This window comes from Myodes glareolus, chromosome 10 (genome assembly GCF_982192425.1).
Source record: "Myodes glareolus chromosome 10, mMyoGla1.1, whole genome shotgun sequence".
Taxonomy (NCBI): domain Eukaryota; kingdom Metazoa; phylum Chordata; class Mammalia; order Rodentia; family Cricetidae; genus Myodes; species Myodes glareolus.
The window spans coordinates 13,927,051-13,943,281 of NC_142035.1; the positions used below are offsets into that span (position 1 = coordinate 13,927,051).

Consider the following 16,231-nt stretch of genomic DNA (forward strand, 5'->3'; position numbering starts at 1 on the left):
TAGCAAGGAGAACCCTAAGAGAGACATATGTGGATCCCCCTGAGACTCAGAAGACAAGACCTTCTGAGAAAATTAGGAGGTGAGAAGGGAGGGTGGAAAGGGAGGAGGAGGGGAGAATAGGAGGAAGGAGGAGAACATGAGGGAACAGGATGCTCAAGAAGGGGGAAGGACAGAGAGGGAGAAAAAGAAAAGCAGTGTCTTGACTGAGGGAGCCATTAAAGGGTTAATGAAAAACCATAGCACTAGGGAACTTCCCAGGAATCCTCATGGATGACCCCAGCTAAGACTATAAGGAGCAGTGGAGAGGACGCCTAAACTGAGCTTCCCTGTAATCAGATTGAAAAATGAATAAAATTTAAAACTAAAACTAAATAAATAAAACAAGCACAACCCATTCAACATGAATACTGTCTCTGTGCTAGACCCTGGGCAAACATGGCACCCAGTGCAAAGCTGATAAAAACCGCCATCCTTCCCTTAGGGGTCTACCGTGCTGGGGCTTTATTGGTGCTGAGTGAATGAACACAGGTGAATTACAGGAGGAGATGGCTCAGCGGGTAAAGTGTTTGCATTGCAAGCATGGGCACCAGAGTTTGGATCCCCACCACTCATGGAAAACCCAGGACCAAGGTTATACCTCCCAAGTCCTGGGGACTGAAGGGACAGGAGTATCCCCACGGCTTGCTAGTCAGCTGGTCTAGCTGAACTGGTGAGGCTCCAGGATCCATGAGAGAGAACCTTTATTTTTTGTCTCAAAACATAAAAGTGGATAGAGATAAAAGAAGACACTCTATGTCAACCCCTGCTCTCCACCATTTAGCACATGTGCCCTCTGCCACTGGCCAGATGGCTGTTGCAGATAGCGACATCATCAGTATCCCAAACAAACAAGGTCACTGCCTCCATGGTGATGGCCTCACTGAGTGCTGAGCAGACATAAGATCTTGTGGGCTTTAGTGTGGGGTATCAGGAAAGTTCTTGGGCGGTGGTGGAGGACCATATTAGATACATACAAGGCTTTGCCTAAATGTACAAGACAGTGATTGGGATCCATAAGGGGAGATGGGGTGAGGGAAGCATGTTCAAAAACTCTGCAAAAGGGTCCCTCACCTCTGGTTTTTCAAGACAGGATTTCTCTGTAAAACAGTCCTGGCTGTCCTGGAACTCGTTTTGTAGATCAGGCTGGCCTCAAACTCACAGAGATCTGCCTGCCTCTGCCTCCCAGGTGCTGGGATTAAAGGCGTGCACCACCACCTCCTGGTGCATCCCTCACCTCTTAAGGGGAGACCTCACCCTTCTGTCCCTTGCATCACATCACGCCGCCCCCCGCCCCACCTGGTTCCTGTGCAGTGCCGCCTCTGTTCCACTTCACACTTTCTGTGACTCCAGCTTGCTGCGTGTCTTGTTTCTACCTCTTTCTGCCACAGCAGCTATTCCAGTTTGGGTCCCTAAGTATCCATCCCTCATCTCTCCCCCCTGACCCACTTTCCTGCTCCTCCTCTTCTGTGTCACCTCCCCTGTTGCTCTCTGCACTGGCCTCCTCCTCTGTCCTGCAACCTCCCTTTCCCTTGCAGCCAAAGCCGGGTATCCCCTGTGGATCATTCATCTACATTAGGACGCCCCAGCTGGGCAGCCAGAAGCAAGGTCAGGACCAGCCCAACCAGCCCACATTATAAGTGATGATCCGAGAGGGAGCTGAGAGGAGGCAGGAGGGCGGAGTTGGAGAAGGGGTTTGTTTCCAGTGTAATCTGAGTGTTCCCAGGGACTCGACAAGTGGTTTTTAAATTTTCATAGAAAGCGTTCCACGTAGTGCTGGCAGCAGCAGGGGGTGGGATTCTGTTTTTATAAATGTTGGAGAAGCTAAATGTGAGCCCAGGGTATCCCCCGGGCCCAGCAGGGTAGCAGAGGAGGTAAGAAGAAGCTGTAAGACGACAATTAGAAACATCTTCATAATAATGACACTTGGTTGCCTCAGCAAGGGGAGGACTCTGAGCTTTGTCAAAGCACTTAATCTCTTTAATCTCATTAAAGGGTCTCCACAACCTGGATGCATGAGGGATAAAATATCATGGACTCTTTACAGATGGGAAATCTCTGAGGTGGGGGTCCTGCAGCCATGTGAGGTACCTAGGGGAGAGCTGGAGCGAGAGCTCCTTCCAGCTCTACCCCACACAGCACCACCTTCTCCAGGAGCCTGCGGGGTGGGGCCTCCTGTAACCCATGTTAATCTAGCCTGTGTTAACAGACTAGCCAGAATAAATGACATCAGAGCCATTGGGATAAATCAGAGATGAATCACAGTTGGGTCCCCTCTCTCTGGTGTTGGTGTCCAGAGATCTCCTGCTTAGGGCCAAGAACATAGCCCTAAGTGCCTCCTGGCTGCCCAGAGAACAGCAAATGAGCCCCAGTGAAGCACACACAACACATTTGGCCCACTAGATTCTTAAATCCATCACCTCTAAACCCCAGAGTCTCAAATTACACAGAGGGAAACAGGCCAAACAGAAGGAAGACTTGCTTGGCATGTAAGGGTGAGGACATACTGGGATGTGACCCAGGGCTGTGGTGCCAGAGCCTACCTACACTCCGTGGAAGTGTGAGGGACATCGTCCCTTAGAAGGTCCCACTTCTCTCATTGACCTCAGCAAGGAGGAACTTTGAGGACCTAGGGGCACAACAAGGCAGACCTGCTGTTCTTTCTGATGTCACTTTCAGTGCAGATTCAGTATGTCTGGAGGGTGACATCCTGGCCAGGAAGGTGTGGACTGGACTTGCTCCCTACTGTGTACTGGAGAAATGACATCAGAAATGACTGAGGCTCTTACTCAGTTTCCTTCCTGGTTCAGTCACGGGTGAGGTCCATGGTTCGTTCATCCATTCTGAGCCCTGCAGGGAGCTTGTAAAAAATGCCCTTGCCTGGGCTCCACCCGTAAAGTCCTATTTAATTGGTCAGGGATGAGGCTCAGCGTCGGTTTTATTTTAAAGCTCCCAGAGGATTCTAATGGGCGGCCAGGCTGAGTCTGTGCTCTCTAGAGACCAGACTTTCCATATTTAACATTCCACATGAATACCTGAGCTCTGAGATACCGTTTATACAAGAATCAGGCAGGTGGCCCTTCCTAGTCCAGTCCTTGACTTAGGCGCTTAAGCAGTTCTCTAGCAGGAGGACCTTGGACAGCAGCCCTCCCTTCTCCCCAGGCTGGCCTGTCGGGACAGGTTGACTTGGAAAACCTGAATCCCACTTCCATCTTCCTTTCCTCTTTCCTCCCTTCTGCTTCCTCAGAGTCTTCCCTCTTCTGCTTACTGATTTATCTCAACTTCTGTCAATCCCTTCCTTCTACCTGAATGGCAGAACACATGAGTTTGGGCATAGATCCATTCTGCGTTTAAATCTTGCCTCACAGATTTGCAGGCCAATTGAACTTGGGGGGTTGAACTGTCCTTGGTGCTGAACAGGGCAATCTGCGTTCTCGATAGGATCCCAACTGGGCAGAAAGTACTCTTAAATTCTGTCACCCAAATGAGGAAACGGAGGCAGTAAGAGGTAAAGAGGTTTATCACCCAACTCAGTCTCAGTTTACTCATCTGTAAAGCGGGCTTGTTTGTTTATTTGTCTCTTGAAATGGGACCTCACTCTGTAGTCCTGCCCGGCCTCAGGCTCGGGGTAACCCCCCCCCGTCTTTCCCCTTTGAGTGTTGTTGGTGATCTGGCTCTGGAGATCTTAACAGGTCTAACTGTAAGGCTTTTGTGTGGCTTTACATACATGTGATGATGTATGTAAAGAGCTCACAGCACAGTAGGTGGTATGAAGCAAATATTCTCTGTGTGTAATGCTACCACTACTGCTGAGTAATAAATATGGCCATGGGTTGCCACTCACAAGAGCTACACACTGATTTATTTAGAAATTCTGTAGGCCATTTGACACCATGTCGGTGGTTTGATGCTGGGGCATGGTATGAGCGCTTACACAAAATCCAGAGAGCGAGATTTGCTCCCTAGCCACCCCTGCATTGGTGCCACAGTTAACATGTGGTCTGAAAGACAGAAGAAGCATGACGGTGTTTTGTAAGCTATGGCCATTGACCTTAGGGACAATCCCAAGGTGACCTTACAACAACCTCCAGCCTGGCACCCTCTGCCTGCCAGGTCTGGGGAACTTCTCACTGGTGGGAAGGGGGTGTGGTGTAAGAAAGTCAGGGCCTGGGGGAGCTGCGATGAATCACTGACCCTTCACCGTCCTCGTGTGTTGGCATTAACTGTAATGGCTGCCATAAAGAATCCCGGATTGGGGAAATGATGCTGGCATCCCTGAGGGAATCCCTGGGATGCAGTCAGGGAAAGAGAGAGTGAGCTCAGCCATGTCCCCAGGGAGTCACTCAGCCCGGCATTGTGACTTGCCGGTGGAATGGAACGAACAGGCAGGGAGGAGACAGGGTGGCTTTGCCTCGGAACGGTTACAGCAGCCCTGTTTACCGAACACCCATCTCAAGCCTGACACCTCATGTATCCCTCTCAGTCTCTGTAAGGGAGGCCTGGCTGCATCACTATACACAGCCTGAGGTGGCCTCCTGAGACAGCCACCTGCAGTTATGAGGGTCTTAGCATCTGCTGGGTGCTGTTCTTGGTTCTGAAACAAAATGGTTTGTATTCTCAACATGATCTCAAGAGCTTGGGAGGGTGCTGAGGTACATAGGAGTTCATGGCATGTCTCACATCAAGGTCCATCAATGGTTAAGGCTCAGCACACTAGACCACTTTCTGCAAAGTCACTGCGCCTGTGCTGACACTAGTACTCAAAAGGGCTTTGACAGTGTGGTCCTGCATTCGAACTCCACCATGTTATGCATGTCTGAGATGCCATATGGACTTAGACGGGATAAGAGGATTGTGCCTTCGTATGCAGTAGATGTTCAACAGGAAGTCATTGCGTCCCTCCTTTGCAACCGGGACTGTGCCCTTGGCCCTGAGTTGGCAACCCATGGTCATCAGCATCACAGGGAAGGGCTTGTCCTCTCGCTTCGGCTTCTTAGGGCGACTTGGATGTGGTTGGCAGGGAGCTGTGGCCGACAAAGAGAGGCGCATTGCAGGGCCCACTCAGGAGGCTTCGGCTGGGAGGGGAACCCAGAGAGGAAAATGAGAAATGCAAAGGAGTGAAAAATAAATACATGTGTCTGTCTGGAATGATGGAGGGCCCCGGGCTGGAGGCGGGGGAGGCAGGCAGGGGGCTGGGCTCTGCAGAATTGCTGCACTAGCACTTCCAGACTCCCTCATTAGCCAAGCAGTGAACTGGCCTCACCTTCCAGCAGGCCAGGCTGCTGGCCCAGAGAGCCCAGCTTAGCCTCAGGAGGGTCTGACTCAGGCCCCGACAGGGCATCCAGCTGAGGACACCACCCAGACATAGGGCCTCAGTCACTTCCCCTTTGGGCCATGTCCTGATCACCCAAAGCTCTCTCCAGATCTTTCCCCTCCTCCCATCCCTTTTTTAATTTTTTTTTTTCTGGAAAGGTTCCCATGGTCTTTCTGTCTGCCCTTCCCCCACTGGTCCAGCCTCACGTCCCAAGCCCTGCTTTCGTCAAATTGAACATGATGTCAAATTAGAGCCATCTCTGGGACAGGCCGAGAGAAGCTCCCAGTTTAATGAGGCAGCGTCGAAAATCAATAACTTAATTGCCGCTGTTTGATGGACTTTTATCCAATTTATGCTCTCCCCAGCAGCCTACGTGCGGAGCATGAGGAAAAGTGTGTGTGACTTGACGGGGGCAGAGCTGTCTGGGCACCAGGGGGAGGGGCAAGAGGGCATCATGGCCACGGCTAACCAGTTTCCAAAGGGAAGTCAGCCGCTGCCATCCTCCTGCCAGCCTCTGAGGCCTGGTGGGCTGGTTTGAGTTTCCACTCTCTCTGCTGCCGCAGAGACGGAAGACAGGTGGCAGCGTCCAAAATGAATCCAGAGGGGCTGGAGTGACTAAAAGCCCCCCAGGGCGTGCTTTCTAGTTCCAACTCTGACTGTGCCTCATGACTATGGAGATAATGACTGTTCTTCTGCTTCTGTCTTTGAGGGACTGCCCTTAGCAGCACAGCACTGGGAAGATCAAATCCACCCTCCCACTTGCCCTTCAGACCAAGAGCTGGCATTCTGCCCATTTTGGAGGAGAAACTGGGATTCCCTTACTAGTCCTACCTCTGGGAACCAAGGGGTACTTAAATACAGATATAACCCTATGGTCATGTGTGTCCCTACAAAGGCCATAGGTTGGGAAGCAAGTTGGGCTTCCGTGTGAGGACAGAGCTGTGAAGTGGCTGACCAATGACCTCCCGGTAGATTCCCCAAGGGTCTCCCCTTTCATGATTTCCCTAGGGTGGGGAAGGCACAGGGCCACAGAGCTTCAGGTGGCCACTGTATGACCATTGTTTTGCTTGGTCCCCCGGGCCCAGGCACGTCTGTGATGCAGGTGATGGCCTCTGATGCGGATGACCCCACTTACGGCAGCAGCGCCCGGCTGGTGTACAGCGTGCTAGACGGCGAGCATCACTTCACAGTGGACCCCAAGACAGGTGAGGGGTGGGGCTGGGGCAGGGGGCGGGGCCAGAGAGGCAGAGTCCATGGTGGATCATCAAGCCTGCTGATCCAGCAACGCTGAGGAAGCACAGAGCATGTGGAGGCAGGGACTCTGGGGATGCGGGAGGGTGGGCAGCCATGCAAGAAGAGGACAGAGCACAGAAAAGTGGGTAGAGTCTCCCGTAAGAAGAGGAGAAAAAAGGGAAGGCAGGAGGCGCAGCTGTCTATACCCCGTAAGGACCTCACATGTCTGAACTTGGCCCCCTTGTCATCTGGGTGTGATCTGGGGTCCCGAGTGTGAACTTGGAGGAGCTCCTTTCAGGTGTGTATTGAGCTCTGCTCCCATAGCAGCTGTTGATCTGATAGAAAGATGAAGTGACACTTCCTTCTTTACCCCTCACACAAGCACACACACACACACATGAACCACTGAGCAACAACGCAGCCCCCACCATCCGCAGCTTCACTCACTCCGAGCTTAGGCAGTGATGAGTCTCTGAGGTCCCTGGGAGAGAGAAGACAGAGGCTCAGAGAGGCAGATGACTAAGCTGAAGTCACAACCAGGGAGAGCTGCTGACAATGATTCCGACAGGACATCTCACTGCCCAGGTATAGGAGGAAGCCACGACATCAGCCTCAGGGCAGCCATCGGATGCCATGCAAGGCCCATGGGACTGTAGGTGCGGGGTAGGCGTTCACTGGTACAGTTAGGATTTGACATATCCAACAGGAAAACATAGGTGGAGAGGCGAGGGAAAGCACCCAGGGAGAGGGCATGGTGCGGGTGAAAGCTAGGGGTGGGGACATGGGCAGACAACATGTCCAGGCTGGCAGGGCTCAGGAGCTCAAGTTGATTCTAAGGGCAATGTGTGGGGGTGTATGTGATGGATCTGGCTTTGGTTTTTTTTGTTCATGTGTTTGTTTTGTTTGGTTTGGGGAGGAGAGGGAGGGATGTAGTCTAGGAGCTCAGTTTAATTGTGTTCTCTTGTACATAATATCTTCATTATTCTTACCTCCTTGCAAGAGCAGTACATTTCAGGAAAACATTCAAACATTAAAGAAACGCTTAGAAGAAAGTGCTCCACTCCCTGTCCCCAGCCACCGCAGCCCCACAGGTAGCAAATGGCTGGTGTGTGCAGCCTGGACAATCTTAGACTCCTTCACTTGAAAAACATTAAGTCATTTTGAAAATAGATAGAACATCTCAGGGTTCAAAATTCAAAAAGTTCAAATGAGTATTTAGCAGCAATCTTGCACCTCGTCTGGTCCCCATGCCACCTCGCCTGTGTCCCCAAGGCAACCAATGTAATTTTCTTGTGGATATTTGCAGAGCTGTGCTATGCATGTACAAGGAAATAGGGCATGTGTGTTTATCTTCTTTGCTTTACATGGAAGGTAGCTATAGACACACCATACACATAGCTTGCTGCTTTGCTTAACAATACATCTTGAAGATGGCTCCATATCAGTCCACCAAGAGTGCCCTCATTCTTTTATTTAATGCCTGTTATGGATATACTGAAATTTATTTCACCCGTCCCCTCCTGATGGACACGTACCCTGTTTCCAATCATTTGCTACAATGAACAGTGCTTCCACGAATAACCTCACACATACATCATTTTCTGCCAGCGTGAGTGTATCTGCAGGGTAATTTTCAGGAAGTAGAAATGCTGGGTCACAGGACACGTGCATTTGGAATCTCAACAGATAATGCCTAGAGGTTCCAGATTACACTCCCCAGCCTCAGATTGCCGTGCCCGGGTCCCCTCCTCCTCACCAACGCTGTGGGTTCATTGATGACTTCTGAGCAGGGAAGTGACATGTTCAGGTTTTCATTTTAACAAGATCCCTTGGGTGGCAGCGAGTGAGCTTGGCTATGAGACAGGAATTGGAGGCAGTGAGATGCCAGAGCCCAGGTGTCCAGCACAGAGCCCCCAAAGACAAAACTCGAAAGTACTTGCCCAACACCTACTTGGACTCCTTAACACCTGGATACTGGGAAGGCTGGAGTTGAAGAGCTGGGAGTGAGTGTGTGCTGAGATGCTGAAGAGAAAGGGCTCAGTGAGATCCTGCAAGGGGCAGACACTAGGCAGGCTGGAGTCCTCCCTTGCCCTACTCTCCCGTAGTCAGGTAGGTCAGGGCTGCCTCCCATGTAAACAGGAGGAAGTAAGTTAAGAGGCATCTACAGGAGAAGGATTGACCAATGTGTCCCAGGATCTGGAGCAAAGCTAACAAAAATAAATAAATAAAAAATAAAAAAAAACCCAAAAATGCCAACCTTAAGGACTGGAGAGATGGTGCAGCAATTAAGAACACTGACTGATCTTCCAGAGGACCCAAGTTCAGGTCCCAGCACCATGTGGCTGCTTACAACTACCTATAACTCCAGTTCCAGGAGTTCTGACGCCCTCTTCTGGCCTCTGCAGGGGCTGCATGCGCATGGTTCACATTCTCACAAGCAAGCATTCATACGTATAAAAATAAAAATAATAAAAATAAATGAGTATTTTAAGATAATAATCCAACTTTAACTATGCCAGAGTTATGAGGGATGAGAAGAAAATAAACTTCTGGAAATTTAATCTGTCCATTTAAATTATAAACACGGAGCTATGAGAATGGTTGAGACTTTTGGAGTCTCCCTTGACTACCAGAGACTAGGTTAAGGGAGGAATCAGGGGCACCAGTCTGATGTCTGCCCCTTGTAAGAACTCACTGCACCCTTTTTTCTTTAGCATCTTCAACTTTAGTGCGCACCCCTCACCCTGTACTCATGAGCTCGTGGGACGCAGGGTGAGATCTCTGTGGTTCATTCAGATACTGAAGGAGTGGTCACTACAGGTCAGCGTGTGCACGAGGCACTTGGAAGACAGCAGCAGGGTCATCCAAGACTGTGCTTCTGGAGCTTCGAGCAGAGAAAGAAACACAGAAAATAAGCACGCTGCCCGGAGCACGGTGCTGGGTAGCGACGGCTTCCAGCAAGGAGTGTAAAGGGATTATATGGAGTTGTAGGAATTGGAGCAGACTTTTCTGTGACCTTGGAGTCATCCAGACCCAGACGAAGTGAGGGGCATGGGATGTTTAGGGATGAGCAGTGAGGCCATGAGGACAAGGAGTGGGTGTTGTGTTCAGCACAACCCTTGGTGCCAGGATCTCTATGAGTCCGAGGTCAGCCTAAGCTACATAGTCACAGGCAAGAATAAAACAATGCTTGTTAAGAGGGCCAGGACTGAATCTTGGGGGGTGGCAAGGAAAGGCAAGTCAGAGATTAGACTCTGAGAATGAAGAGGTTTCCACTTTCTGAGGGGCAACCCTTGTGCTCAGAAAGGGGTGTCACGGGTGAGACTCCAAAGGCCAGTGAAACAGCATCTATTGGAAACCAGAAAGGGGGCTCCTTTCAAGGCAGGTGGAGGAGCCCCAATAGAATCGTCGTTTGAGTCTCAGCTTCTGGGGCTGAAAGGGTCCGTTCTGACATTTCCCAGGATGCATTGGACCTTCCCTCGGTACCCCAGCGTCTCTGCCACAGTCACCCTGGCACTACCGCCAGCCCCAGCCCGTTTCCCTAGCCAGGAATATTCTGCCGATGTGGGGCTATATTTAGCTGCTACTGCGAGGTACAGTCTGTTCTCGCTGCGCAGCTAGCAGGGAGCGGAGCTGCAACGAGGCCTGAGGGGAAGGTGTGAGGAAGGGAGGAGGAGGAGGGGCTGCGCCACGGGGCCCAGTGCCAGAGGAGGAATTAACTTGTGTGTTTTAAAGGCCAGGCCTGCCAGCCAGCCCCCCACAAGGGGCGACAGGGATGGCATTTGGAGGCTAATGAGGCATCACACAGGCTCCAGGGCCCCCTCTGCAGCATCTGGAGGAGACAAGAGAGCTGGTGAAGACAACTGGAACGTGGGACACTGGGTGTGGACACGACAATGGGCATTCATGGCCACCTATAATTGCCAGCCCCTGCCTACCATCACCTCAGCATGAAAGACTCTGAAAGACTCCTTCAGAGATGTCATGATCTTGGATAAAAATTCGCCTGTGCCAGGGACAGCCATTGGGCCTAGAGGGGACAGAATTCAGACTTGCTAAGCATCTGTTGGATGCTGAGTGCTGGGGTTGGGGTGGTAAACCCTGCTCCTCTTCAAACCTTGTGAATTTCTGTTCTGACAGAGAGACTGGAAACAGCCATCGGCATGAGGGGGGACAGGCAGGATGCAGAAAAGGCCACTCAGGTAGTCCAAGTGCTAACTGAGCACTTCGTCCCAAGCCCTGTAGATATCCTTCCGCTGATAAAAGATCATTGGGATCCCTGCCCACTGGGGCTTGTCTATGGGGACGGGGAGGTGCCCAGCCCAGGATGCAAAGAGAAAGATGTGTGGGAGAGCCTCTAAAATGTGAGGCTTGGGGCTGAAGAGATGGTGTCGTGGGTAAAATGCTCTCTCTCCACGCAAGCTTGAGGCTCTGAGCTCAGATCCCTCGAACCACGAAAAGTCAGAAGTAGGGGTGTGTGTGCAACCTCCGTGACTCCATAGTGAGGTAAGAGGCAGAGACAGGAGAACTTCCAGAAGCTTGGCATATGAAGCAATGAATGAGTGACCCTGTCTTGAACAAGATGGGAGGTGAGAAGGGACACTCAGAGTTGTCCTCTGCCCTCAACAGGTACACTGTGGCATGTGCGTGGCTGCACCCCTGAGCCTGCTCCTCAGTTGCTATGATAAAACATCACAACCAAGGCAGCTTACAGAAGGAAGGGTTTATTTGGGCAAATGGTTCCAGAGAGTTAGGGTCCACAGTGGCCGAGCGGAGGCATGACTTCAGGAACAGCTGAGAATAACGTTTCTATCACAGTCAGGAAGCAGAGAGCACACGCAAAACAATGAGAGTCTTTCAAAATCCTTGGAGTCCACCGTTTGTGACATCACCTCCAGCAAGTCCACATCTTGTAATTCCTCTTCAGACAGCCATCTACGGGGGCGGGGGTCAAGTCTTCACACACCTGAGACTTATGAGGACCTTCTCATTTGGACTACCACAAGTGCTCTCTCGCACGTATACACACACACACACACACACACACACACCATATATACACACAATCACAAAAGCAATTTTTAAAAAGTGAGATATGGTCCTAGAAGCCCTGTCTCAGCCATGTCTCAGCAACCCCAGGGCAGGGATGCCATCCCTTTTCTTGCTATGATAAAATGCCCTAAAATAAAGAAGGAAGGAAGGAAGAGAGAGGGAGGGAGGAAGGGAGAAAGAGAGAGAGAGAGAGAGAGAGAGAGAGAGAGAGAGAGAGAGAGAGCAGAAAGAATTTATTTGCAGTCCACCACAGCAGGAAAGCGAGGCTGCAGGAGCTTGGTGTGCTGGTCACATTGCACCCTCAGTCTGTAGCCAGAGAAGGAGGAATGCAAGCCAGCATTCCTCCGCTCCTTCCCTGTCCTGTGCAGTCCAGGAATGGTCCCACCCATCATTAAGATGGGTTTTCCTAGCTCAATTAGCATAATCAACACAATTCTCCACAGATGCGCCCAGAGACCTGCCTCCTAGGTAATTCTGCATCCTGGCAAGAAGCTACCACAGTGGATAGGCCCATTTTATGGACCAGGGAATAGACTCAGACCCAAGAACTTGCCCAAAGTCAGGGGTGTAAACAGTGGAAAGACTACCAAGCCCCTGTCTGTCTGACCCACACTGATCCTTTTACAGTCCTCCTATCCAGTGCTGAGTGTTCCCAGTGCATCACAGACCCTCAGCGAGTGTCAAGCGAATGAATGAATAAATGAATGAATAAGATCATGATTTGGGAATCTCGTACCTGCACACACCCTCCTGCCTGTGCACTACCGCTGAGGACATCCATCTCTTGGCATCTGACAGGGATTGGCTCCAAGACTCCATAGCCCTTGGAGCATAAGGTGGCATGGTGCCGGCTTGTCGCCTCACGCCTTCTGTCGTGTACTCTAAATCATCCCCAGAGCAGTGACAGCACTGCACGTGAGGCAGGGTAGAAAATCGGTGTCTCACTCTCTTGTCCAGGGAATACTACTGAAGGGAAAGCGCGCACGCAACGAAGCGCTGTGCATGCAACGAAGGCTATGCACGTAGCGTAGGCGCGGTTATTTCCTTTGTATTTTCCATATGGAGTCGGCTACATCCAAGGAGGATGAACCTGCAAATTTAAAACCTGCTAATATAGATACAGCCTTGTCGTCCGTTCATCCGTCCCTGTTGTCGTCCGTCCGTCCCCCCCCCCTTGGCTATTCCCTCTAACTATTGAGACATGGAGTCCACTTCCCCACCCTTGAATCTGGTGGTTTGCTTTGGCCCAATAGAAAGTGATAGAAAGATGTTATGTAGATTCCATAATTCATGCTTAAGAGATCTTTCACTTAAAAAAATGCCATTTTAATATTTATTTGTATATTCATTTTATGTGTGCATACGTGGGTAGGCATATGTATAGAGGGCAGTGTGGGTGTCTGAGAGAGACTTGGTTCTCTCTTTCTACCATGGAGGAACAGAACCCAAGTAATCAGGCTCACAGGCAGGCTCCTTTACCTGCTGAGTCACCCTGCCAGTCCTCAGCCTTCAACTTCTGTTTTAGAACACAGTCCTGAGAGCTCACAGAAGGATGCCAGCTTACTGGAGGGAGCAGGAGTCCACGTGTCTCTGAAGACAGAGGGAGGCTGAGGTCATTCTGGGCCTCTCAGCCAAACTGACCCTCAGTTTGACCCAGCTACATGAATTAGCTCAAGAACGGCTCAGCTAATCAGATTTCTCTATCAGTTATCTAAGGTTATACCATGTGAAGCCAAACTTTCTGGATCAATGGTTGAGTCTTTGTCACGGTTGTGTGCCTAGTTTAGCGGATCTTGGGGGTCACTTGTGGACCAGCCCTTGGCTGTCAGCTGCCAGACCTGGACCTCTCACCATGTCCCTTTCTTTCTGGGTTGCTTCAATGTGCAGGGGCCTTGGGATTCTTAGAGAAAAGATCCCGGCGCTCAAGACTTAACAGTCCTGACTTGTCCCCTAAGCCAGAGCACATCACACGCTCAAGGCCATATTCAGTGGGCAGGAATTATCCAAGGTTGTGGGTACTTGGAGATAGATGTGTTTCATCAGACACTATCTCTATAGCAACTTCACAAGGTACATGACTTTGGACAGTGTCCAGAGGCCACATGGCCCCTGTTTCCCACTCCGGGATGTCCAGAGGCTTCCGAACCACAGGCTCTGTAAGATATCACATCCCAAGTCTCTCTAGAGTGGGGGCAACAGGGAAATCAAGGGCACGGGGCTCCCTCCTCAGCTACTCAGGTGGAGCCAGACTTCTGCTCCAGTCCCCTCTCAGAGTTGGGGGTGCAGAGCTTTGAGATACAGGCGGCCCTAAATCCTGCTACCAGACTGCATTCAGTGTATCCCTACATGGAAAGTGTCCAACTACTCAACTCCCTGCTGGGCATGGGGGCACATATCTGTAACTCAGCACTTGGGAAGTAGAGGCAGGAGGATCAGGAGTTCAAGACCAGCCTGAGATACATGAGACCCTCTCTCAGCACAACAGAGTCAGCTCTCTTCCTTGCCTTTCTGCCTTGGACCTTGTTTGTAAGCCTGATGAGCACTATACCTGTCTGCCATTTGTCCTTGCTCCCTGGAGCCGGCATGAGCCACCCACTCTGGCTCCAACAAGCACTGCCCTTTTCTCTCCCCTCTCTCTGTCTCCCTCTCTCTTCTCTCTGGTTAAGGGTCTTTCCTGGCTTCTCTTCTCTCCTTTTCTGTCTCAAGAGGTCTCTCCTTCCCCCAAATGTCTCTCTTCCCTAGTCTCTCCTATTGTCCCTCCCTCTAGGTCTCTCTCTTTCTCCAGGGTCCTTGGCTCTGTCTTTCTTCTTCCTTCCTCTCTTCTTTCTTCCCCTTGTGTTCTTTCCTTCCTCTCGCTGCAATCACAAAAGCAGACCACTCTAAGTTCTGCCTGCCTCCTCTGGAGACACAATACACACCACACATCACACATGCACACACACATACACACACACACACACACACACACACACACACACACCACACCACCACCACCTCACAGCCTCTCCTCCTGTCCTATTACCTTTACTGGACTCCAGGGACTTGGGGACATCAGGAGTTGGAGCACAGGTTTTATGGGGCGCATCCTGGGGCTGCTGGTGCATGACTCCACCTGGTGCTCAGGCCCAGGCGCCACCTGTCACTACCTGTGCTTGGCAGGTGGAAGGGGGTGTCAGGAGAGGCTCTGGATGCTTCATTAACTCCCCCTCCTGACCAGGGTCTTACACTGACAGGAAATGAGGCCTGGCTGTCTTCTCTGCAGAGTTAACCTTCAGCATTCCCTTTCTGCTTCCACACCAAGGGCAGCTTGGAAGGTGGTCTTCCCAGCCCTTCTCTGCAGCCTAAGCAGAGACCCAGGCTTGGGGTGTACAGGCTGGAGGATGAGCAGGGGTGCACATGAACAGGTGTGTGTGACTGCAGTCCATATGTATGAGGCACACACATGTACACTAAGAGTGGGATCCTTGGTAAGTGTTGCCTAAATGTTAAACTCGAGCAGCTGCTCGGTACCAAGGTCAGCAGGTCACTAACAAGCCAGGCAGACACCCTGCTCACACATACCAGATCCTGGGGGAAAGAGACCCACAGTGGGACTGGCTACTCGGGGCGGAGTCCCAGGGGCAGGTCTGGTCCACAAGCCTCCTCTCAGCAAAATAAGTAATCTTCTGTATGTGGCAGTGTGTGCGTATGTGTGGCGGGATGTTAATCTGTTGGTGTGTAGAGGCCTGTGAGGGGTGCAGAGAACTCATCTGTCTGTGACTATGCACTGTGGGAATGTGTGTGAGGTGCCTGTGTGTAAGTGTGCACTGGCTGTCCTGGAACTAGCTCTTGTAGACCAGACTGGCCTCGAACTCACAGAGATCCTCTTGCCTCTGCCTCCCGAGTGCTGGGATTAGAGGTGTGTGCCACCACCGCCCGGCATGATATTTTATGTTTAATAAATAAAGCTTGCCTGAAGACCAGAAGGTAAAACTAAGCCACTAGAGGCCAGGCAGTGTTGATACACACCTTTAATCCCAGTAGCCACACTAGTTTGCCATAGAAACCGGGTGGTAGTGGTGCATGCCTTTAATCCCAGTCCTAGAGAGGAATATAAAGCAGGAGGAGACAGCTCTCACACACAGTCTCATTCTGAGATTCTTGAAGGCAGGGTCACCATTTCAGACTGAGGTAGAGGTAAGAGCCAGTGGCTGACTGTTTTGTTTTTCTGACCTCTAGGTTGAACCCCAATTTCTGTCTCTGGATTTTTATTAATCATGCTACATCCGTGGCTCTTCCTTGACCTTCAGTACACAGCCCAGTAAGACTGACTCCTGCCTGTCTGTTACCATATCCCCATTCTCTGTCACCCACAGGTGTGATCCGGACAGCTGTACCCGACCTCGACCGTGAGAGCCAGGAACGCTATGAGGTGGTTATCCAAGCCACAGACATGGCAGGCCAGCTGGGTGGCCTCTCGGGCTCCACTACAGTCACCATCGTGGTCACTGATGTCAATGACAACCCACCCCGCTTCCCACAGAGTAAGTGGGGTTATGTGTATATATCTGTCTGTCTGTCTGTCTGTATGTGACCCTACTGGTCCAGCTTCCCTTA

At 51.1% G+C, this 16,231-nt stretch overlaps 1 protein-coding gene across 1 annotated transcript in view; it reads left to right on the forward strand.

Annotated features, from left to right (window-relative positions):
• The window catches only part of Cdh22 (cadherin 22), a 67,178-nt gene that overhangs the window by 16,939 nt on the left and 34,008 nt on the right, over positions 1-16,231 (forward strand). The window contains exons 3-4 of the mRNA XM_085697015.2: positions 6,436-6,555; positions 15,991-16,158. Of these exons, the coding sequence (XP_085553141.2) occupies positions 6,436-6,555; positions 15,991-16,158 (288 nt within the window). The remainder of the gene's footprint in view (positions 1-6,435; positions 6,556-15,990; positions 16,159-16,231) is intronic.